At 41.3% G+C, this 17,935-nt stretch overlaps 1 protein-coding gene across 1 annotated transcript; it reads left to right on the forward strand.

The window, feature by feature from the left end:
- Positions 1-239: 239 nt before the first annotated feature.
- On the forward strand, positions 240-13,487 carry SIK1 (salt inducible kinase 1). Its single transcript, XM_073359346.1, has 14 exons — positions 240-351; positions 1,287-1,510; positions 2,526-2,642; positions 5,264-5,327; positions 5,560-5,721; positions 6,206-6,330; positions 6,447-6,570; positions 7,454-7,677; positions 8,006-8,155; positions 8,931-9,053; positions 9,341-9,563; positions 10,364-10,639; positions 11,387-11,618; positions 12,287-13,487. The coding sequence occupies exons 2-14, from the start codon at positions 1,358-1,360 to the stop codon at positions 12,708-12,710; spliced, it is 2,397 nt and encodes a 798-aa protein (XP_073215447.1). The 5' UTR covers positions 240-351; positions 1,287-1,357; the 3' UTR covers positions 12,711-13,487.
- Positions 13,488-17,935: the final 4,448 nt, after the last annotated feature.

A 17,935-nucleotide genomic window follows, 5' to 3' on the forward strand; every position in this document is an offset into this window, starting at 1 on the left:
GCCGGGGACAGGTGCCCGGTTGTCCTCCCCCCCCCCCCCTTTTTGCCCTGACGTCACCGCCCATTGGTCTCCGGGGCGACGGCTCCATCGGGCCGCGCGTCAGAACAGCTCGTCTCTTGGCAACGGCCCGATGTCTCGCTCTCATTCAGCCTCGCGCTTGGGCGCGCGTCTCTCTGGCGTCAAAGTGACGTCAATGGGTCTGTCTCGGTTTTCGGGCGGGGAGGGCAGTGGGCGGGAGAAGGGGGATCCCGCGTGCTCCTCTGCCCCCAGCAGCACGCCCAGAGCGCGCGGAGGCAGCCGCTGGAGCAGCAGCGCCGCGAGAGCCGGGGACTGGGGAGCCCCCGCGCGCAGGTACCCGGAGCCGCGGCGGCGCTGTCTGAGGAGCGCGCGGGGCCGCTTGCTGGGGAGCGGGCGGGCGGTGCGCGGGGAGAGCCGCGGCGCTGGCGGCCGGAGCTGCGGGGGGAAGCGTGGCGGGGGGCGCGCTCCCCAACCCGGCCGCGGCGGGGCCAGGAGCGAAGCGCCCCGAAGTGCCAAGCGGTCCCCCCCCCCCCTCTGCGGGCGCTGGGCTCCTCTGCGCAGCCGGGGGAGCCGCAGCCCAGTGCGCGCCCGGCGGGGAAGCCTGTGGCTGGGTCGCGGAGGCTCGGCGGGCAGCGCTGCGGCGCCTGCTGGGTGCTCGGGGCTGAGGCGGAGTGTGTGTGTGTGTGTGGGGGGGGGGGGTTGGCTGCTGTTAGCGATGCCTCTTTGGGCTGGGGGGAGGAGGTTGGCGGCGGCTTGGTGACCGGAGAGCAAGTGTGAAAAATGAGGACGGGAGGGGCGGGGTAATAGGCGCCGGTATAAGACAAAGCCCCAATCTTGGGAGTGTTCCTATTCAATCGGGGCATCTGGCCGCTAGAATTGGGCAGCTTTCTTCCAAGGGGAACGAGGTAGAGGGCTGGATCCCAGGGATCTGAAAAGCGCATGGCTATGAACGGGCGTGGGGTGTCTTTTTATTAGCTGCTCTTCGCGGCGAGTCGCTAATACCGGGCTTTTGCTAGGAAGAGACTCCCAGGCCGTTTCATAACTAACCTTGGGCTCTGAGCGAAGCGTAGGGGAAAGTTGGTCCGTGTCTCCAAGAAGTTGGGTTGTGCGGTCTGCCTGACTAGTTCAAAGCTTTCCACCCTGCACAATTTAAAGATTCGGTGAAACCTTTAAAATCTGATCAGTGTTGTTTGAGTGTTACTAGTTTTCATCTGGAGGAGAAAGCAAAAGCTCCCTTTGATTTATTAGTGTCTCTTATCTTTACACAGGTGCAAGGCTTAAAGAGGCGCACTTATGCATACCTTCTAAATATTGCTTGTTGCCCACCAAAGTCTAAGCCATGGTGATCATGTCAGATTATACCTCTGTTCCCACTCCAAATCAAGCCCAGCGAAGGCCTCTCCGGGTTGGATTTTATGATATTGAGAGGACCTTGGGAAAAGGAAATTTCGCAGTGGTAAAGCTGGCCAGGCACAGAGTAACCAAAACGCAGGTGGGTGTGAAATCTACTCTATAGTTTCATATAGGAAACCAAATTTTAAAGGGCATGAAACTTTCTGGGTAAGTTTTCCCCTACCCCCTCAAATGTGGTGAAATAAACTAACATACAGTAATATTGTGGTACTGTACAAAATATAATCAAGGCGATAGATTGTGTGATAGTAATAATAGATAAAACTATACGTGAGGGTTTTTTTGTTTTTCTTAGTGGTTTTATAAACACAGATGATGTAAAATAAAAACACAAGAATAGATTTAAGAAAATATTGCCAACTGTTTTAACACTTCAGTTTAATTATTTAGCCCTATGTGTATCCTTAAAGAGTAGGTAGGGTTGTGCAAATTTAAAGTAATTTGTGTAGAAAGAGAGCATGAAATCTTGCTATTTAGACTTTAGAGTTCCTTAGTTTGTTTTTCATTAAATGAGGAAGTTAATTCAGGAAAAAAATGGAAGAATTTTCATTTTTAAATCTATGTGAGTAAAGAGTTTTCTTATTAGTTGGTTTATAAATTAAACTACAATTGTAATATGCGTGTTAAAACCAGACTAGGCAATGCAATAGAAAATAGTTTATCGGGGATGATCCTGCATTAAGGGGGTATGGACTAGGTGACTTAATAGGTCCTGTGCAGAAATCAGAACTATAGTTATTTGAGCATAAGCTTTCGTGAGCTACAGCTCACTTCATCAGATGTAGCTCACGAAGGCTTATGCTCAAATAAATTTGTTAGTTTCTAAGATGCCACAAGTACTCCTTTTCTTTTTGCGGATACAGACCAACACGGCTGCTACTCTGAGAACTATAGTTCTGTTCATTACTTTGTGTAATTTTTTTATGTGAAATAGGGAAATTAAAATATATAATATAGCCTGCATTTAATAATGGAAACGAGACTCAGTTTGGCAGACTCATACGCTTTAAAATTGTTTTGTTTGAACTATTCAGAATTTCAGCAGCATAAGTACATATTTTATAACTGTCTGGGTTTGTGTTTTAAATTTATAGGTTGCAATAAAGATTATAGACAAAACAAGATTAGATCCAAGCAACCTGGAGAAAATTTACAGAGAGGTCCAGATAATGAAGCTTTTGAACCATCCCCACATTATCAAGCTGTATCAGGTAAGATCTGTTCTGATGACTGCATTCATGTTAGGTCTACTTGAATCCCATGGGTTTGGTTGCTAATGATCTTATCTTGCACATGGTTCTAAATTGCACGTGCAGGGAGAGAACTTACATTGTACTTTTTGAAGTATTTAAACAAATACAATAAGCATTGTATTTAATATTTTTTTTAGTGTTCTCTTTGAGCAGGTTTATCGTATGATTAACCTCAGTGGGCTTTTTTAATTTTTAAGCACTTTTAGTGGAAAGAGTCAAAATTGACTCAAGTTAGTTTTGGATCAAATGGAATTGATCTTGAAATTGATGGAATTGGCTACTTGTATTGTTAAGGAACTCATTTTCCCCCTGATTCTTCTGCTTTTTCAGTTTTTAAGAGCTATAGAAATATCCTACTTGCAAATTATTCTAGCAAAATTTAAGCTCTTGTAAAATAAAACAGAACCAAACTTGAATGTCATTTTTGTTGAAACCTCTCAAATAGTGAATCAATGGTCAAACTGAGCTGCTCTAAAATTTGTGAATTTAAAAAAATGCATTTTTTTTACCTTTATTTAAAGACTTTACCGCTACAGGCCATTATGCATTTGTTTGCTCCTTACACTAATCATGTTTGTTAGTTTTGGAATCAAACCAAAAAACCAAAACCCCAACATCTTCCACATTTTATTTTGTATGTGGGTATTTTAATTTAGTTCATTTCTTGTTCCAATAAGTATTAAGTGTAAGGACAAACTAGTGTGCTGTGCAGAAAATGGGATCACTGCTGCCTGATGAGCAAGGGCTGCTTTGCAAATGCTAAATACTGTATTTGATCTAATTGGCATTTGGTGTAAGTTCCCCCTAATCGTCTTAAACAGTACCATGTGGATTTAAGAAGATGTGGTATCACGATTTGTCTGTTGGGGGGGGGGGGGGAAGGGTAAATGATGGATTAAGAAATCTAGCAGCAGATCTGAAATGCAGTGTGAAGTAGAAAATACTGTCATCAGTTTGGATCTTTACTTTTTTTTTTTTTTTTTTTTTTAAATGTTGTGGAGGTCAGTTAACACAAAGTAGAGTAGAAGAGCCAGTAAGGCAGGTGCTTAAGTGAAGACATTGGTTATTGAGTACTTGATCTTTATATTATTAATTGTGAAAAAATTATTTGGCATTAATATTTGATTGACGTCACTCTTGCCTGTAGAGCTATATAGGATACATAAAGGTATTGTAACCGTTCTGTTGATTGCACTTCAGTGGAATGATGCAGGTGAAAATTGTATTTCAAGGCTCTAAAAAATTAGCTTAAATCCCACCTTGTTGAACCAGATTATTTAACTGAACAAATGACACAGGTAATAGATCATAGTTTAACTTTCCAACTGAATTTTCTCTTCTTCGTTGTTGTTGTAACTGATACTGTACCTATTTGTTGGTGTTTGAAAAGTAGGGGTGGAACTAGATGACATATCAGTGTTGATGGGTTTTTTGTGTTTTAGTTTCAACACCAGCATCTAACTTTCATCCAGCTGGCACCTTTCCCAGAACACTTAAACTCCTTCCCTTCAGTTTTTTAAAATTGGAAACTTCTCTTCCTTTTCTCCCGTTTTTATTTGTTTTCGTTTGTGCATGGCATTGCAGGGGAGATGAGAGCGCTCCCTTCCCTCTCTTCGACATAAATCCTTTTTCAAAGAAAGTTGAAAATTATGGCCTCTGAAGTAGCATTGACACCTGTTTGGTTTTTGTAAGCCTCTACCGAAGGAGCAAAAAATACAATTCTCATTGAAGAGCCATTCTCGGTAAATAGTTCATGCTAACTGTTGAAACAAAAAGGAAAAATATGTCCCAGTCACTAAAAATAAATATGTGAAATGCTGTACAGGGTTATTTTGGTTAGGGGGGGTGGGGAGGTTCTTCCAAAAAAAGGAAGTATATTGGCTAGTTTATAACCCATTTTATGGAAGTCAGTAGCAAATGTTTAAAAGTAAATCAGTACTAGCTCAATAAATGAACTTTTGGCTAGGATTGACACTTGCTGTTGACAGACATGGAGCAGTATAGTTTGCTCAAAAAGCAAGCTTTTGTTGCTTGCCCGGCAGAGCTGTCACCTTGCAGGCTAAGGTATCATATCTGATACCAGGTGGGACTAGGGTATATGATATCGCTTCTTCACTGTGTTCTTGCTGTAAATTTCTGCTCTAATGATCTTTGTATCTGCTAGCCTTTTTAGCACAAAGTCCTTGAATTCCAGAAACCCGTTTTTTAATTTAAAATGTCCTTGAGTGATCAAAAGTGATTACTGAACTCTGTTTTCATTAAAAAATGTATTGCAATTGAAGTAAAGCTTGCTGAAATACTCCATAAGCCTATTTCATAGACATTTGAGGATATGGGGGGGAAAAGAGTATGGAGGAAGCAAGTAACTGTGTATGTTGGATATGCAAGCATTAATTCGCTATCTTTCTGAATAGCTCTGCCTGAAAGGAGTACTGTGGTTCAGGAATGAAGGCCTTTGGGTTGCTGCCTAAAGTGGCTGTAAATAATTGCACTGAGAGGTTCTAGATTTAGGACATGGCATTTTTTTCGTAAAAACAATTTCAGAGACCTGTAACGTGTCCTAATTTTTGTCTTGACAGGTTATGGAGACAAAGGATATGCTTTACATTGTTACTGAGTTTGCAAAAAATGGAGAAATGTTTGGTAAGTTCTCACTGAAATAACTAACACTTACCTAGATTTAGAAAACCCTACTTTATTGTTGGTAGTCATGTAGGGTAATAAGAAGATATGTTTTTGACGTAGTGTTAAAGGTTTCCCAAAAGTCAGAGTCAGGTGTCACAAATACCAAATGGTGAATGCAGCTTTGTCAGGGTAATGAAAACATACTGCCAGGTGTTAATTCTTGTTCATAATTTATTTTTGTGTGCTACAGATCATTTGACTTCCAATGGACACTTGAGCGAGAGTGAAGCTCGAAAGAAGTTCTGGCAGATCCTTTCTGCAGTGGAATACTGTCACAGCCATCACATAGTGCACAGGGATCTCAAAACTGAGAACCTTCTGTTAGATGCTAGCATGAATATCAAGTTAGCAGGTGAGAACATTTACATGGTTACTTTTGCTAAAATATAAAGCAGGAAATGAAGTCCTGTTTCTATAGTCTTAGAGCTAGGTGCTCCTATAAATATGTACAATAAAAAAAAAAACTTTTTAAAACTGCTGTATAGATGCACATACTGATAGTACTATTTTTCTGAATATATCTTCTTGTTGAAAAAGCCTAGGTTAAATGAATAAGTGTAGAACTTCTATGCAATAAGGGCTTGTGTACTTGGTGAGATAAGGCATACTACAGCAGTGTGATTTCTTAAGTGCCCTAACATACTGCACATTAATTGATCCATGTAGACCCTGCTGGTGCACAGTAAAATTTCCCTAAGTGCACTAGGGAACTATACTTTGTATTACCCCACCATGTAGACAAGTCCTAAGTCTGGTTTTCCTTCGTTTTCTCTGATTTCGAAATGTTAACCTGGTATTTCATGAAGTCTCACTTCAGACTCTTCTCTTTACTTCAGACTTTGGATTTGGAAATTTCTACAAATCAGGGGAGCCCCTCTCCACTTGGTGCGGAAGCCCACCTTATGCAGCCCCTGAAGTTTTTGAAGGCAAGGAATACGAAGGACCTCACCTTGATATATGGGTAAGCTTTATGTTTTATAGTGTTCACATTTTATGCATCATCAAACTCTTCCTGGGCTTTCATGATTGCTAACTGTACTCCAGTCCCTTACATGCTGTGCTATTTTCTGTTAACAGAGCCTTGGTGTGGTGCTGTATGTCCTCGTTTGTGGCTCTCTGCCTTTTGATGGACCCAATTTACCAACTCTGAGACAAAGAGTGCTGGAGGGACGATTCCGCATCCCCTACTTCATGTCCCAAGGTACGTTTCCTGGAATCTTAACACCAGAAAAGGGGCTACCAACAGGGGGCTGATTGGTAATCTGGGTCTTTTTGTGAAGGAATCCGTTTTCTGCCTCTCCATCTGTTAGATTTTGCATTTGTATCTTTTTCAGGGCAATGACAGATGGGAATATTTTGCAATCACACATTGTGCTTTCCCTTTCTTAGGTTTTCAGCAGAGTTTCTTTAGTGTTGTACTTGCAGCATACACTAGCACATTTTCTTTCCCGGGATCTGTTATACATCTAAAGGGCTTACACTTTTTCTTTTTTAGATTCAGTATAGATTTATTTATTTATTTATTTATCTAATGGCTAATTCACACTCTTGCTGGAGAAATAAGTGGGTTTTTTTTAAATAGCATTTTAATGATATTAGGCTGTAATTCTTAGGTGGGTGTAGTTCTCAAAAGATTGTAACTGTACACTAGTAGTATATTTTAAAATTTCGGAATATGCTATCAAGGACAGTAAAAACAATAAGGTTTAGCAATCTAGCTCATTCTTGAACAATCTTGTCAAAAGGGGAATTAAAGGATATTGTTACTACTGTGACCTAGGCCTTAATAGTATCCCTTACCTAATTTAATCTTAACAATATAATCAAAGCTGCTCACAGACAAGTAAGTGCTAACATGGAGACCAGCAGCATGCGTATGTAACGGACTATGTGCCAAATTCAGATTTACTGTAAATGGATGAAACATCTGTAGAATTGCACCCACTTAAAACTGGTCTGATATAATGTTGATGAAGAGATTTCCTAGTGCTGTCTAAATGCAGCAGTAAAATAACTAATAGCCTCTTGTATGTGGCTGGCTTTTATTTTTACCACTTGTTAAAGGCATTTTCTGTTTTGTCTAGACTGTGAAACACTAATCCGACGGATGCTAGTTGTGGACCCAACTAAACGAATAACCATTGCCCAGATAAAGCAGCACAAGTGGATGCAAGCAGACCCTTCTCTCCATCAGCAGCAATCTTTGTCCTTCTCCATGCAGAACTACAACTCTAACCTGGGTGACTACAATGAGCAAGTCCTCGGGATCATGCAGACTCTTGGCATTGATAGGCGGAGAACAGTTGAGGTGAGCCGTGGCTTGCCCTTCTAGTATGAGTGGTGCTTACTTCTTAGATACTTGCTCATTGACTAATAAAGTGCCGATGGTTAGACAACACTTGCATGCAAATCGGTTACTTAGGAAAGAACAAGAGGTTAGCTACTCAGTTTTATTTTTATATATAGTGTGTGTGATCAAAAATTAACTTTGATTCAATGTAACTGTATAATGTTCAGTAAAACTTATTCACAAATTATTGGACACAGTGCTGTTAAACTCTGAGCCCCTGTTGCTGCTTTTTGAGTTCTTTAAATTGATTTATCTGTATCTCAAGAATCCTTTTCATATCTTCTAGTCTCTACAAAACAGCAGCTACAACCATTTTGCTGCAATTTATTACCTTCTCCTGGAGCGCCTCAAGGAGTACCGAAACAACCAGTTGTCCAATCGTCCAGTGACTGGCCGTCAGCAAAGACCAAGGAGCTCTGAGCTCAGCAACATTGAGGTAAGAAGGTGCATTATCTAATATAAAGTCACATCTGCTGGTATTCTTATTCTGTTACTTTGCTGTATCATTTACTTTATTTAGCAGACATTGCTGCCCGTAATGTCATGGGAAAGCCATAGAGAGGTCCTCTGAGTCAAACTTAATCTCTGTCCTCAAACTAGAGGGTACAGTATTCCATTCTTCAGCAGGCTGCTGATTGAATTTGGTGCTTGATTGAATACTAATGGCCCATTTCCTAATCACTGGCACTAGTTTATGGTCCAAAGAACAGTCTCTCTCCAGTGCTCGTCAGTAATTCACCAAGTGATCAGGCTTCTCATTGAAATATATCCTTTCAGAAGCACAGCAATTAAACTTCCTCTGATTCCTTGTTACAGCCACCTCAGAGAGATTCCATGAGTCAGTTAGATTTTCTTTTCTTTCATTCTTTTTTTAACAAAAAGAAGGGATGGTTGGGGTGGTGATTAAGACACAGAACTGACATCAGGCGATCTGGGTTATATTCCCTGCTTGCCACAGACTTCTTATGTCACCTCCTGGCAGTTGTCTTAATCTCTGTACTTCAGCTTTTCCATCTGTGAAAGGGAGCTTCATGGGTTCCTACTTATGTGTGAGTTGAGAGGGTAAAATTGTTAATTCTTGCCAAATGCTTTGAGAAGCTTGGATGGAAGATGCTTTAGAAACTCAGTATGCAAACAACATATGAAGTTTTTGAATTGCAGTTTAGAGGATGCCTTCTCTAAATCTTTTTTTTTTTTTTTTTTGCCTTCAGATGCCTCAAGACAGCCTTGCAAGTGAATCCCTGAGATCATCTCTGCTTTACCATCAACCTCAGAACTTGATTCAGTCATCCTTGCAAGCAGAAATGGATTGTGACATGAACAGTCCATTACAGGTTGGTGCTCTCAACTAAATCTCACCTACAGATTTTTATTGTTCTATCCATTTGACATGACAAAGGTTTAAAAGTATATTTAGCACTTGCCTGTTTCCGCCTCTCCACCCCTCCCTCCCCAAAATTTAAACATAAGATATAAATACAGTGTCACAATGCCCTTTCATCACAATATGCATAATAAAGGCACACTGAAGAGCTTTGCAAAGCTCTAACAAATGAGAATATTTTTTCGAAAATAAACTAATAGCTTTTCACTTATTTCCTGTATTCTAATGTCTTTGCAGCCAGTATTCTTTCCTGTGGATCCCAACTTCAATGGTCTCTTCAGGAATCGCTCCATTTCTCCCAACAGTTTGCTAGAAACCACCATTAGTGAGGAGGTGAGGCAGGAGAAAGACCTGGAGGAGGAAATCAAGGCCTACAACCCTCTTCACCTCCCCAGTAACACCAGCAGGAGGCACACGCTGGCTGAAGTCACTACTCATTTCTATCCGTGTACCCCTCCATGTAAGTCCTGCAGGGAGGAAGGTCTCTGAAATATGGGCTGTGAGGGGTGGAATACGGTGATGGCTCCCATAGAAGATTGCATACAACAAATATCCGTGATTAATTGCTATTTTCGCCACCATTCTGACTTAGGGTAGAGAAGGTCAGTAGTAAATGGTCTGCAATGTTCACTCATTGGGTATTTATTTTTAAATTTAAATAACATGGTTTCTGAAAACTCTCCTAGAAATTGCATAATCTTACGCAGTTGTATTACTTGGGAGAGACCCCAGCTAGCAGTAGTTTGGGAAGTTTTTTTAGTAATTACCTACATATTTTTAAAGGGAAGTGTTCTTTCTTTATATTGTACCCTCCAACTCCTTCCTGCACCCCTCCACCACAGTAAAACCTCATAAAATCTCTCCTCTATTGGAATCAATAGAAATGTTGCTATTGACTTAGCTGGAGCAGGGGAGAGCCTTGTGCAATTGAAAAAAACAAAAATCCGTGTTAGGGCTCTAGCGCCAAATAGCACACAGTAAGTGCTGGTCTCAGGGAAACAAATTCTACATTGAGTGTGCACACTAGATTGCAAGTGAACACTGAATTCAGATTGTTTATGACCTCAGCAACCCTTGATGGAATCATGTCCTAGTACAACATGAGTTGCTGTTCTATTGTTATCTGAGACTTCTGATGCTGACAGGTTATGTATAATTGCAGTGTAGGTGGACAGACTAATCTGATGGCAATTTTTTCTTCCTGTACTCCATTTTGGAAATGTTCTCTCTTCACCTTCCCCTTCTCCCCTTCATCTGTAGGCATAGTCATTTCCTCTTCGACAAGCCCCACAGAAGGAACTAGTTCCGACAGCTGCCTCACCTCATCTTCAAACAACAGCTCAGTGGCTCTGAGCAGCTGTTTGGCAGATCAAGTAATGACTGGTAACCCAGCCACAGCCAGGATGACATCACCGTTTCTGACTTCCCAATCTGACACTCCAGGGCTGCAAGCCCAGGACTGCATGGGAGGTGCTTCTCTGCTGCCTGTCAGCTTCCAGGAAGGAAGACGTGCATCTGATACCTCATTAACTCAAGGTAATTCCTTTCTTGCTGTATAGTTGGCTGTACACTTTTCTAATTAGCAACACGGTAATATTTTGGGAAGCTTACTCTGACTTATCCATCCTAACTTAGGGCTTTCTGTTGTGTCCATCATGATAGTGCCATAGAACATAAGGGATAACTTGACTTCATGTAAGTCACCTACCCCAGAGGTTCCCAAATCCACGGACCAATATAGAATTTCCCATTTCTGTGACAGCTATTCTTGGTGTTCTACTCTTTTACACTGAGTCCGGTACGCCACTACTGCCCACTTCCAATTTAGTTGTACAGACGCTCCCCGACTTATGCAATCATTCTGTTCTGGAATGCCTTGCGTAAGTCGAATTTTGCGTAAGTCAGTAACTTATACCCAACCGTTATGCGCCCCCCTCATCCCTAAAAAACCCTCCTATTTCTAGCTTACAGAACTTTTTCCGTAAATGCGGATTTGCGTAAGTCAGCTCTTGCGTAACCTGGGGAGCATCTGTACGTGCCCCAATCTAGTCGAGCTTGAGCTGCCCCAAACCACAGTCTTGCAAGTGCATAAGCTTCATTGCTGACTATAGGGCATGCAGATGAATGTGAAGTGTCTGTTTCACCTGAAGTCTCACTCTAGTAAACGAGTGCAGTTGCCCAGAGAGGTTGGGAATTGCTGATCAACGAAGAAGTGGAGCATCTAGGCAAAACGCTAATGATGAATACACATATATATATATATATTTTTTTTCTTGCCTCTAGGCTTGAAGGCATTTAGACAACAGTTACGAAAGAATGCTAGAGCCAAAGGTTTCCTTGGGCTGAACAAAATCAAGGGCTTTGCTCGCCAGGTGTGCCAGTCTTCATCCGCTCGGGCAGCACGCAGTGGCATGAGCCCTTTCCAGCATTCTCAGCAGAACACGTGCATGTACAGCAATGGAGGAAGCAGCAGAGAGGGCCGAAGCCTGCTAGAGGAGGTGTTGCAACAGCAGAGGTGAGAAAGCATGCTTAGCATAGAGACTTGAACAAGGCAGGGACATATAATCCATGTTGAGCTTCCTCTACAAAGAGCTGTTCTTTTTTCATAGAACCTCATTTTTGGTCAGGGAATGAGGCTGAGGGTTAGGACTACTGGGTTCTCTTTCAGGCTCTTGCCCTGTGACCATGGACAAGCCTCTTAACTTCTCTGTAACTCTGCTTATGTATTTGTGAAATGAGTATAATGCCGACCTACATATTTCACAGGAGTTCTTAGGTTTTAAGATCATCATGTAGATTTTAAGATAGTCACATCAAACGCCATATGTATTGGAAGGGCAAAACATACTACTTCTGCCTGTCAGAGCTTTATTTTTGTTTAATTTGGGGGAAAGATACTTTCCTGTGGCATGGAGATAGGGCCTTGTAATTTGGTAGAGTTACAGCTCACAAGTGAAGCACAGTTCTTAGTCACTGAAATGTATATTCATAGTGGACCAAATTGTGCCCTAATTTTGCTGTTGTAACTTCCAAAGATTACCATATTTGTATCTAGTTTTACTAAACTGTTGCTCAAAATGCTTTAAATGCCCCAGTAAGGTCGGCAGTGTTTGGGGAAGTGCTACAGGGAAGAACAGTATGATCAAGAAGTATTAATTTCCTTCACTCTGGAATCTTATTCAGAATGCTCCAGTTACAGCATCACCAATTGATCCAGCCAACATGTCACCAGCCCTCTCGGGTGTCTGCCACACACTGCGTCCTCTCTCCTGACAGTACAGGCACTTACAAAACATCTAACTCTCTTCTGCTGTCAGAGCTACGAAGGGAGAACTCATTTGAGCTGGCATTTGGTGGCAACACCCAACTGCTCCAACCTCACCTCTTTGGAGTCAGTGTCTCACCAGTGTCTTCAGCTGCTCATCTTCTAGACACCCAACTGTACATCAGCAGCAATGTCTCTCCGATCACCACCACCAACTTCTCTCAGCAACAGAATTTCTCTGTGCAGTCTCCGAGCTACGATGCTGTCACTTTGCAGAATGGGGACTGTGAAATGGAGGACCTCACTTCCAGCCAGCTGGGGAAATTTGTCCTGGTGAAATGAGAGCTCCTGCTGTTGTAGCTCACACCCCTCTTTTTATTTTTGCAAAGGACTTCCACCATTGTTCCACAGCATTAGTTCCATGGATTGCTGGTGGCGTGTGGATGAGTGACTCTCAGAAGCAATAAATTTTGAAGTATGTGAAGAGGCTGTCTGGTTCAGAAAGCTAACAACTTTATAGAACTGAAACAAGCAATATGTATGTCTTTTGGCTTCTATTATTCTTGCACTGAACAAATATGAATAGAAACTGAAAAATGTTTTTGAAGACAAATAATGAAGGGTGGGTAGGGGGTGGGAAGCAGGGATGGATGAGGCCGGGTAGAACACTTTGGTACTGTACTTAAGTCAGACCAATACAGCTCTGCTGTTATGCAAGACTTTAACAGCTGTCAGTAGTGGTGACACAGCAGGGAGAGGCTTTTCAAAGAAGGGACCAGAGCCTCCCTTTTTCACAATATTCTTTTATGGGCTTGTGAAGCTGATTACCTCTTAAAAAAAACAGTGGCATGCAACATTATGCATTGATAAAATTTAAAAATGGAAGCATTGCCATTTGTTTTTGTTTAGTTGATACTCACTTTAAAGGAACCAACACCTCCTCCCTAAAAACACTTACGCTTTAAATGAAAACTGTGAACTTCTTGCTTGATATATCAGCTAGAACAGCTAAAACAAGTTCTGATCATTAGCACAGAAGCAATTAATCTCTCTTGGAATTTTATCCCCTGATATCCTGATCCAAATTGTGTAATGTCGTCTTTTTTTTTTTTTTTTTTTCTAAATCTCGAGGAATCTTTTCATAAATGTTGTCTAAGTTGTTTTCCCTGTATTCCTGCAGAGGCACTGGGATTGAAATGAGTAAAATTGGGCTCTGGGGTGGAACTATTTCTTTCAAAAAGCCTCCCAGAGGTTGCCTGTGAAGTTGCCTGAGGGATATTTCTTAGTGCTGCACATTTTATTTCTGCTGCTAATTACATTTTTACGCATTTCATTATCCGGGTCCAGCTAGAACTGACTCTTGGGGAAGCGTGCAATATCGAGGTTATAATTATACAAAGACAAAAGGAATAGGCTAGAACAGAATTCTACTCCTAAAGGAGTACAGCTATTTCTGAACAAAACTATTAAAACTGAGTGAAACAGCACAATCTTTGGGTGTTTGGTTTGGTTTGGTTGGGTTTTTTGGCATATTATCAATGAGGTTTTTGATTAGGTGTTTTTATGTATGGTTTTTAATACTGTATATGTGTATAAATAGGAAGAAGAAAACAATATATACACTACTTATTTTTTTATACTTTGTAATATGCTTCTATTGTGTTTCTGGTGTAAACTCCCTCTCTGACGGAGCATGACTTATGTTGGTGTCAATGGAAGTTTGTGTGTATAAAGGGGAGAATAGACCACAACCTCTTACAAGAATTAGTGGGGTGAGGGTTCAGCTTTGGTAGCAGGTGAGTAAGCAGTGAGCCAGTTTAGCCAAAAGTTACCATCTGAATGTCAGAAAAATAGTTTCATTCTATCTAAATGCTTAAAGGACCCAGGTCTTTAGTGTGACACAGGGTGCCTTCAAGTTACCTTGGCTTCTTGTAACCTGCAGTATTACACGTTTTCAAAAAAACACCCTACTTTTTTAAAAAAGCCAAAGATCAACCAGGTTAATTGGTTTGAGGGGGAAGGGGTAAAGATGTTATGTGGCTCAGTGTCTGTGGCTTTCATAAATTACTTTATCTGTGTACAGTATCTGCGTGTCTGTATTGATATATCTCCAGCTTGCTGCTGCTGCTATGTGGTCTGGAAGCTTCAAGGTGTAGGGAAATTACTTTGATTGAATCTTCGACTGGTTGGTGCCTTGCAGCAGAGAAAACACCAAAGTCTCATGCTAATTTGCAAAGTGTTTTTTTGCTTTTTGTTTTTTTTAAAGGGGGAGAGGGAGGAGGGAGAGAAGAAGCCAGCTCATCACAAAGCAGCAACTTTGCCATCTTTGTCACATGAGATAGCACAAGTACTTAATACACAGAATTGTTTTCTTTTCAATATTTGTTTTAATGCCATAGATCAAAGGCCACAGAAAGTCTTTTGTTTCCTGTTCTAAGCAATGACAAGCACTTTACTTTCATAGGTTTTTCTGTTTGTTTTTCCTTTTCCAGTTGGTGTAGAACCTCTTTGGAATTATTCCTGGAGCAGAAAGAGGTCACTTTTAATGTTTTGGTTTTTGTAGATATCTTGACAGTGCTGTTCTGCAGACTGCAATGCAATAGGCTATTTAAAGACACTATGTGATTGGTTTAATTAAGATGTATAGTTTTATTTTTTACCATGACTGAACAGATCATTTTATTTCTTATGTTAAAATGAAAAATGTACACCAAAATGATTGATGTGTTATTTAATATTTAAATAAAAATGTTTTAAAATATTTTTGTCTTATGTGTATTGTATCTTGATTCTGCAGGGCTTTTTCTTCTGAGACACTCTGACATATCAACTTCGCTTATTTCTGTATGATTTGTGGATTTTAGACTTCATTTAAAACTTACGTCCATAGGACGTTACAGGCATTTTTATTACATTACTAAATGAGAGGAATAGCTGTTTTAGAGGGCTGGTAATTGAGTCTTTCACCTGTAGGTAATGTCAGAATCCAGCCCACATCTGTGGTAATCAAGTGATGGTATCTGACAGTACCGTGGTCTATGCAATGCAAATGGTTTCAGCTTGGTTCTCTCCTAGTAGACAAGCATTCCATCTGAGTCCCCTTGAGCCGAGAGAGGCCCTAGGCCCAGTAAGGCACTACAGCAAGCACAGAGGATTCTGGCATTTGTAGCGGTTCCATTTTTTCCTTCAAGATTAACCTTTTAAATTTTAATTTGAGGAATTAATTTAGGAATGTAAATCTAAATCTTCAAAAAGATTTGGGCTTAACTAGAGCACCAACAGTTGTAAGAGAATTTAACAGCTGCCTCTGAATTTTTAGTCTGTTTTAAATACAGTATGTCATAAATAAGACTAGTTGGGGGTTGTTTATTTAAAGATGTTCAGGAGAAAGCTGGGGCTTGCTTGTAACTGGTCATTTCTTAGCAAAGGCAACTACCATCTTTAGTTCGTAGTGGGACTGAAGCCAGGCTCGTCTCTGCTGAGATGGCTGCCCCCTCCCGACATCATTTGCAGGTGGAAATGAGACTGCTCCTGCTAAATAGTGCTACCATCCACCATTGTTTCCAATGAGATTGAAGCTAGTGAAGATAGCTTTCCCTACTTGCCGTGTGCGACCCAGGCAGGAGACACAGGAAGTGTGAAGGAGAAGAGAGAGACTGGATGCAGGGGAATGTGGGGATGCAGGAACAGACTGGAGACAGGAATGTGGGGGACAGGAATTTTAGGGGGCAGGGAGTAGGAAGGGCATGGGAATGTGGGGCTGGGGAGGGGCAAGACAATGATGGTGTTCGGAAGGGAGTGTCTAGGCTGCCAGTTGTGCTACATATCAAGGTGTTCTGTCCATCAGGTCTCTCGAGTTTCGAGATCTTTTCAGGAATGCAAGGTCTCAGCATTGAATCTTGCTTTTGATGCCCCACAAACCCTACCTTGGTTTGGCAGAAGATTACTCTCCTGCCCTGGGAACTGAGGGGGAAGAGCTGTGTATTTTGCAGAGGACTACCAAATTGACCAAGAGATGGATATTGGCTGGAGAAAAGATCGGTTTGTCTCCTGCTTTCAGACTTCGAGAGATGCTAGCAGTCTTGATCTGTCACTTATTTGCATATGCATTTGTATTTGCATAATAGGAGGCTGCCGGTTTCTTTATGCATTTGCCTCTTCCAGTGCACATGCAGAGGTAAACTGCCAAAAATGTTGTATGTGTCCACCAGGCTGCAATTTTGATGTGGCTGCATAAAAATGTAGGCCCTGTGCCCCCATATAACCTTTTGAAAACTGGGCCTTTAAATGTATTTTTAATGTAAATTGGTCAGAAAAAAAATCCCAAGTGTCATCGTCCAGCAACAGAATGCAATGTTTAAAGTCATGTTATCCAGGTGAACATCTCACATGCGGAAAAGCATGAAAACTTGATTCTCAGCTGGTGCAAATCAGTGTAGCTCCTTTGACTTCAATTTACACCACCTGAGGATCTAGTCCATGAGTGTGTAGAGACCAGAGCACCATGACTTGCTATATATGTGAAATAACAGTTGTTTTTTTTTAAAAATTCTTAGATCCCTGGACATAATTTCCATGTATATAAAATTTCACCCTCAGGCCTGGCCTACACTTTAAATCTATACCAGCAGCTACAGCAGTCAGGGGTGTGAGGATGACACCCCTAAAGACACACACCAATGCTAATGAAGCCCCTAGGGTAGATGTAGCTATGCCACAGAAGAGAGCTTCTGTTGGCACAGCTTCATATACAAGTCCTGCCTTATCTCTAACCTCCTTTATTGCAGGTTTCAGAGTAACAGCCGTGTTAGTCTGTATTCGCAAAAAGAAAAGGAGTACTTGTGGCACCTTAGAGACTAACCAATTTATTTGAGCATGAGCTTTCGTGAGCTACAGCTCACTTCATACTTCACGGTATGCATCCGATGAAGTGAGCTGTAGCTCACGAAAGCTTATGCTCAAATAAATTGGTTAGTCTCTAAGGTGCCACAAGTACTCCTTTTCTTTCTCCTTTATTGCGCTAGCATCACTCATTGTGCTGAGACTGCCAGTGAAGAAGAACTGAATTGGTTTGGGACCAAACTACCCTTCATCCACGTGGGGAATCCATCCAAAACGTGGCTAACGCATTGGCAGTGAAGGGCAGAGCTTAGCTTAAGCTGTTCTCTGTGTTGTTTCGACTCCATGCAAAGAGAAATTCACTACTTCTCATTGCCATCAATCTAGCATTGATTTGATATAGTAACACCAATTTACAACAACTGAGGATCTGGTCCAATGGTCCTAAGCTTGGTATCCGTCTAATGGTGGTGAAAAGGAAAAGCCTATTTCATCACTTGAACTGGTCCTGAGAATTTATAATCATTGGAATGACATTGCTTTATGACGTTTGAGAATCTGGCAATTTATGTGCAGTATTTATGGTGCACGGAGACCCTGCTTTGAAATGATTCCCAAAGGTGGATTGTTTCATCTTGTGTTTCTTCAGCCACTGAGGCAACGAATTTTGATACATTTTGTCCAATGGATCTTTTGTATTATCATGCACTAGGCTCTTTATTTTTTAT

This window comes from Lepidochelys kempii, chromosome 1, assembly GCF_965140265.1.
Source record: "Lepidochelys kempii isolate rLepKem1 chromosome 1, rLepKem1.hap2, whole genome shotgun sequence".
In the NCBI taxonomy this organism is placed as follows: Eukaryota; Metazoa; Chordata; order Testudines; family Cheloniidae; genus Lepidochelys; species Lepidochelys kempii.

Coding starts and splice junctions, on each gene's coding strand:
- SIK1 (XM_073359346.1), top strand. CDS start 1,358: ATGGTGATCATGTCAGATTATACCTCTGTTCCCACTCCAAATCAAGCC. Junction 7,678..8,005: donor ATAGGCGGAGAACAGTTGAG/GTGAGCCGTGGC, acceptor CATATCTTCTAG/TCTCTACAAAACAGCAGCTA. Junction 9,054..9,340: donor ACATGAACAGTCCATTACAG/GTTGGTGCTCTC, acceptor ATGTCTTTGCAG/CCAGTATTCTTTCCTGTGGA.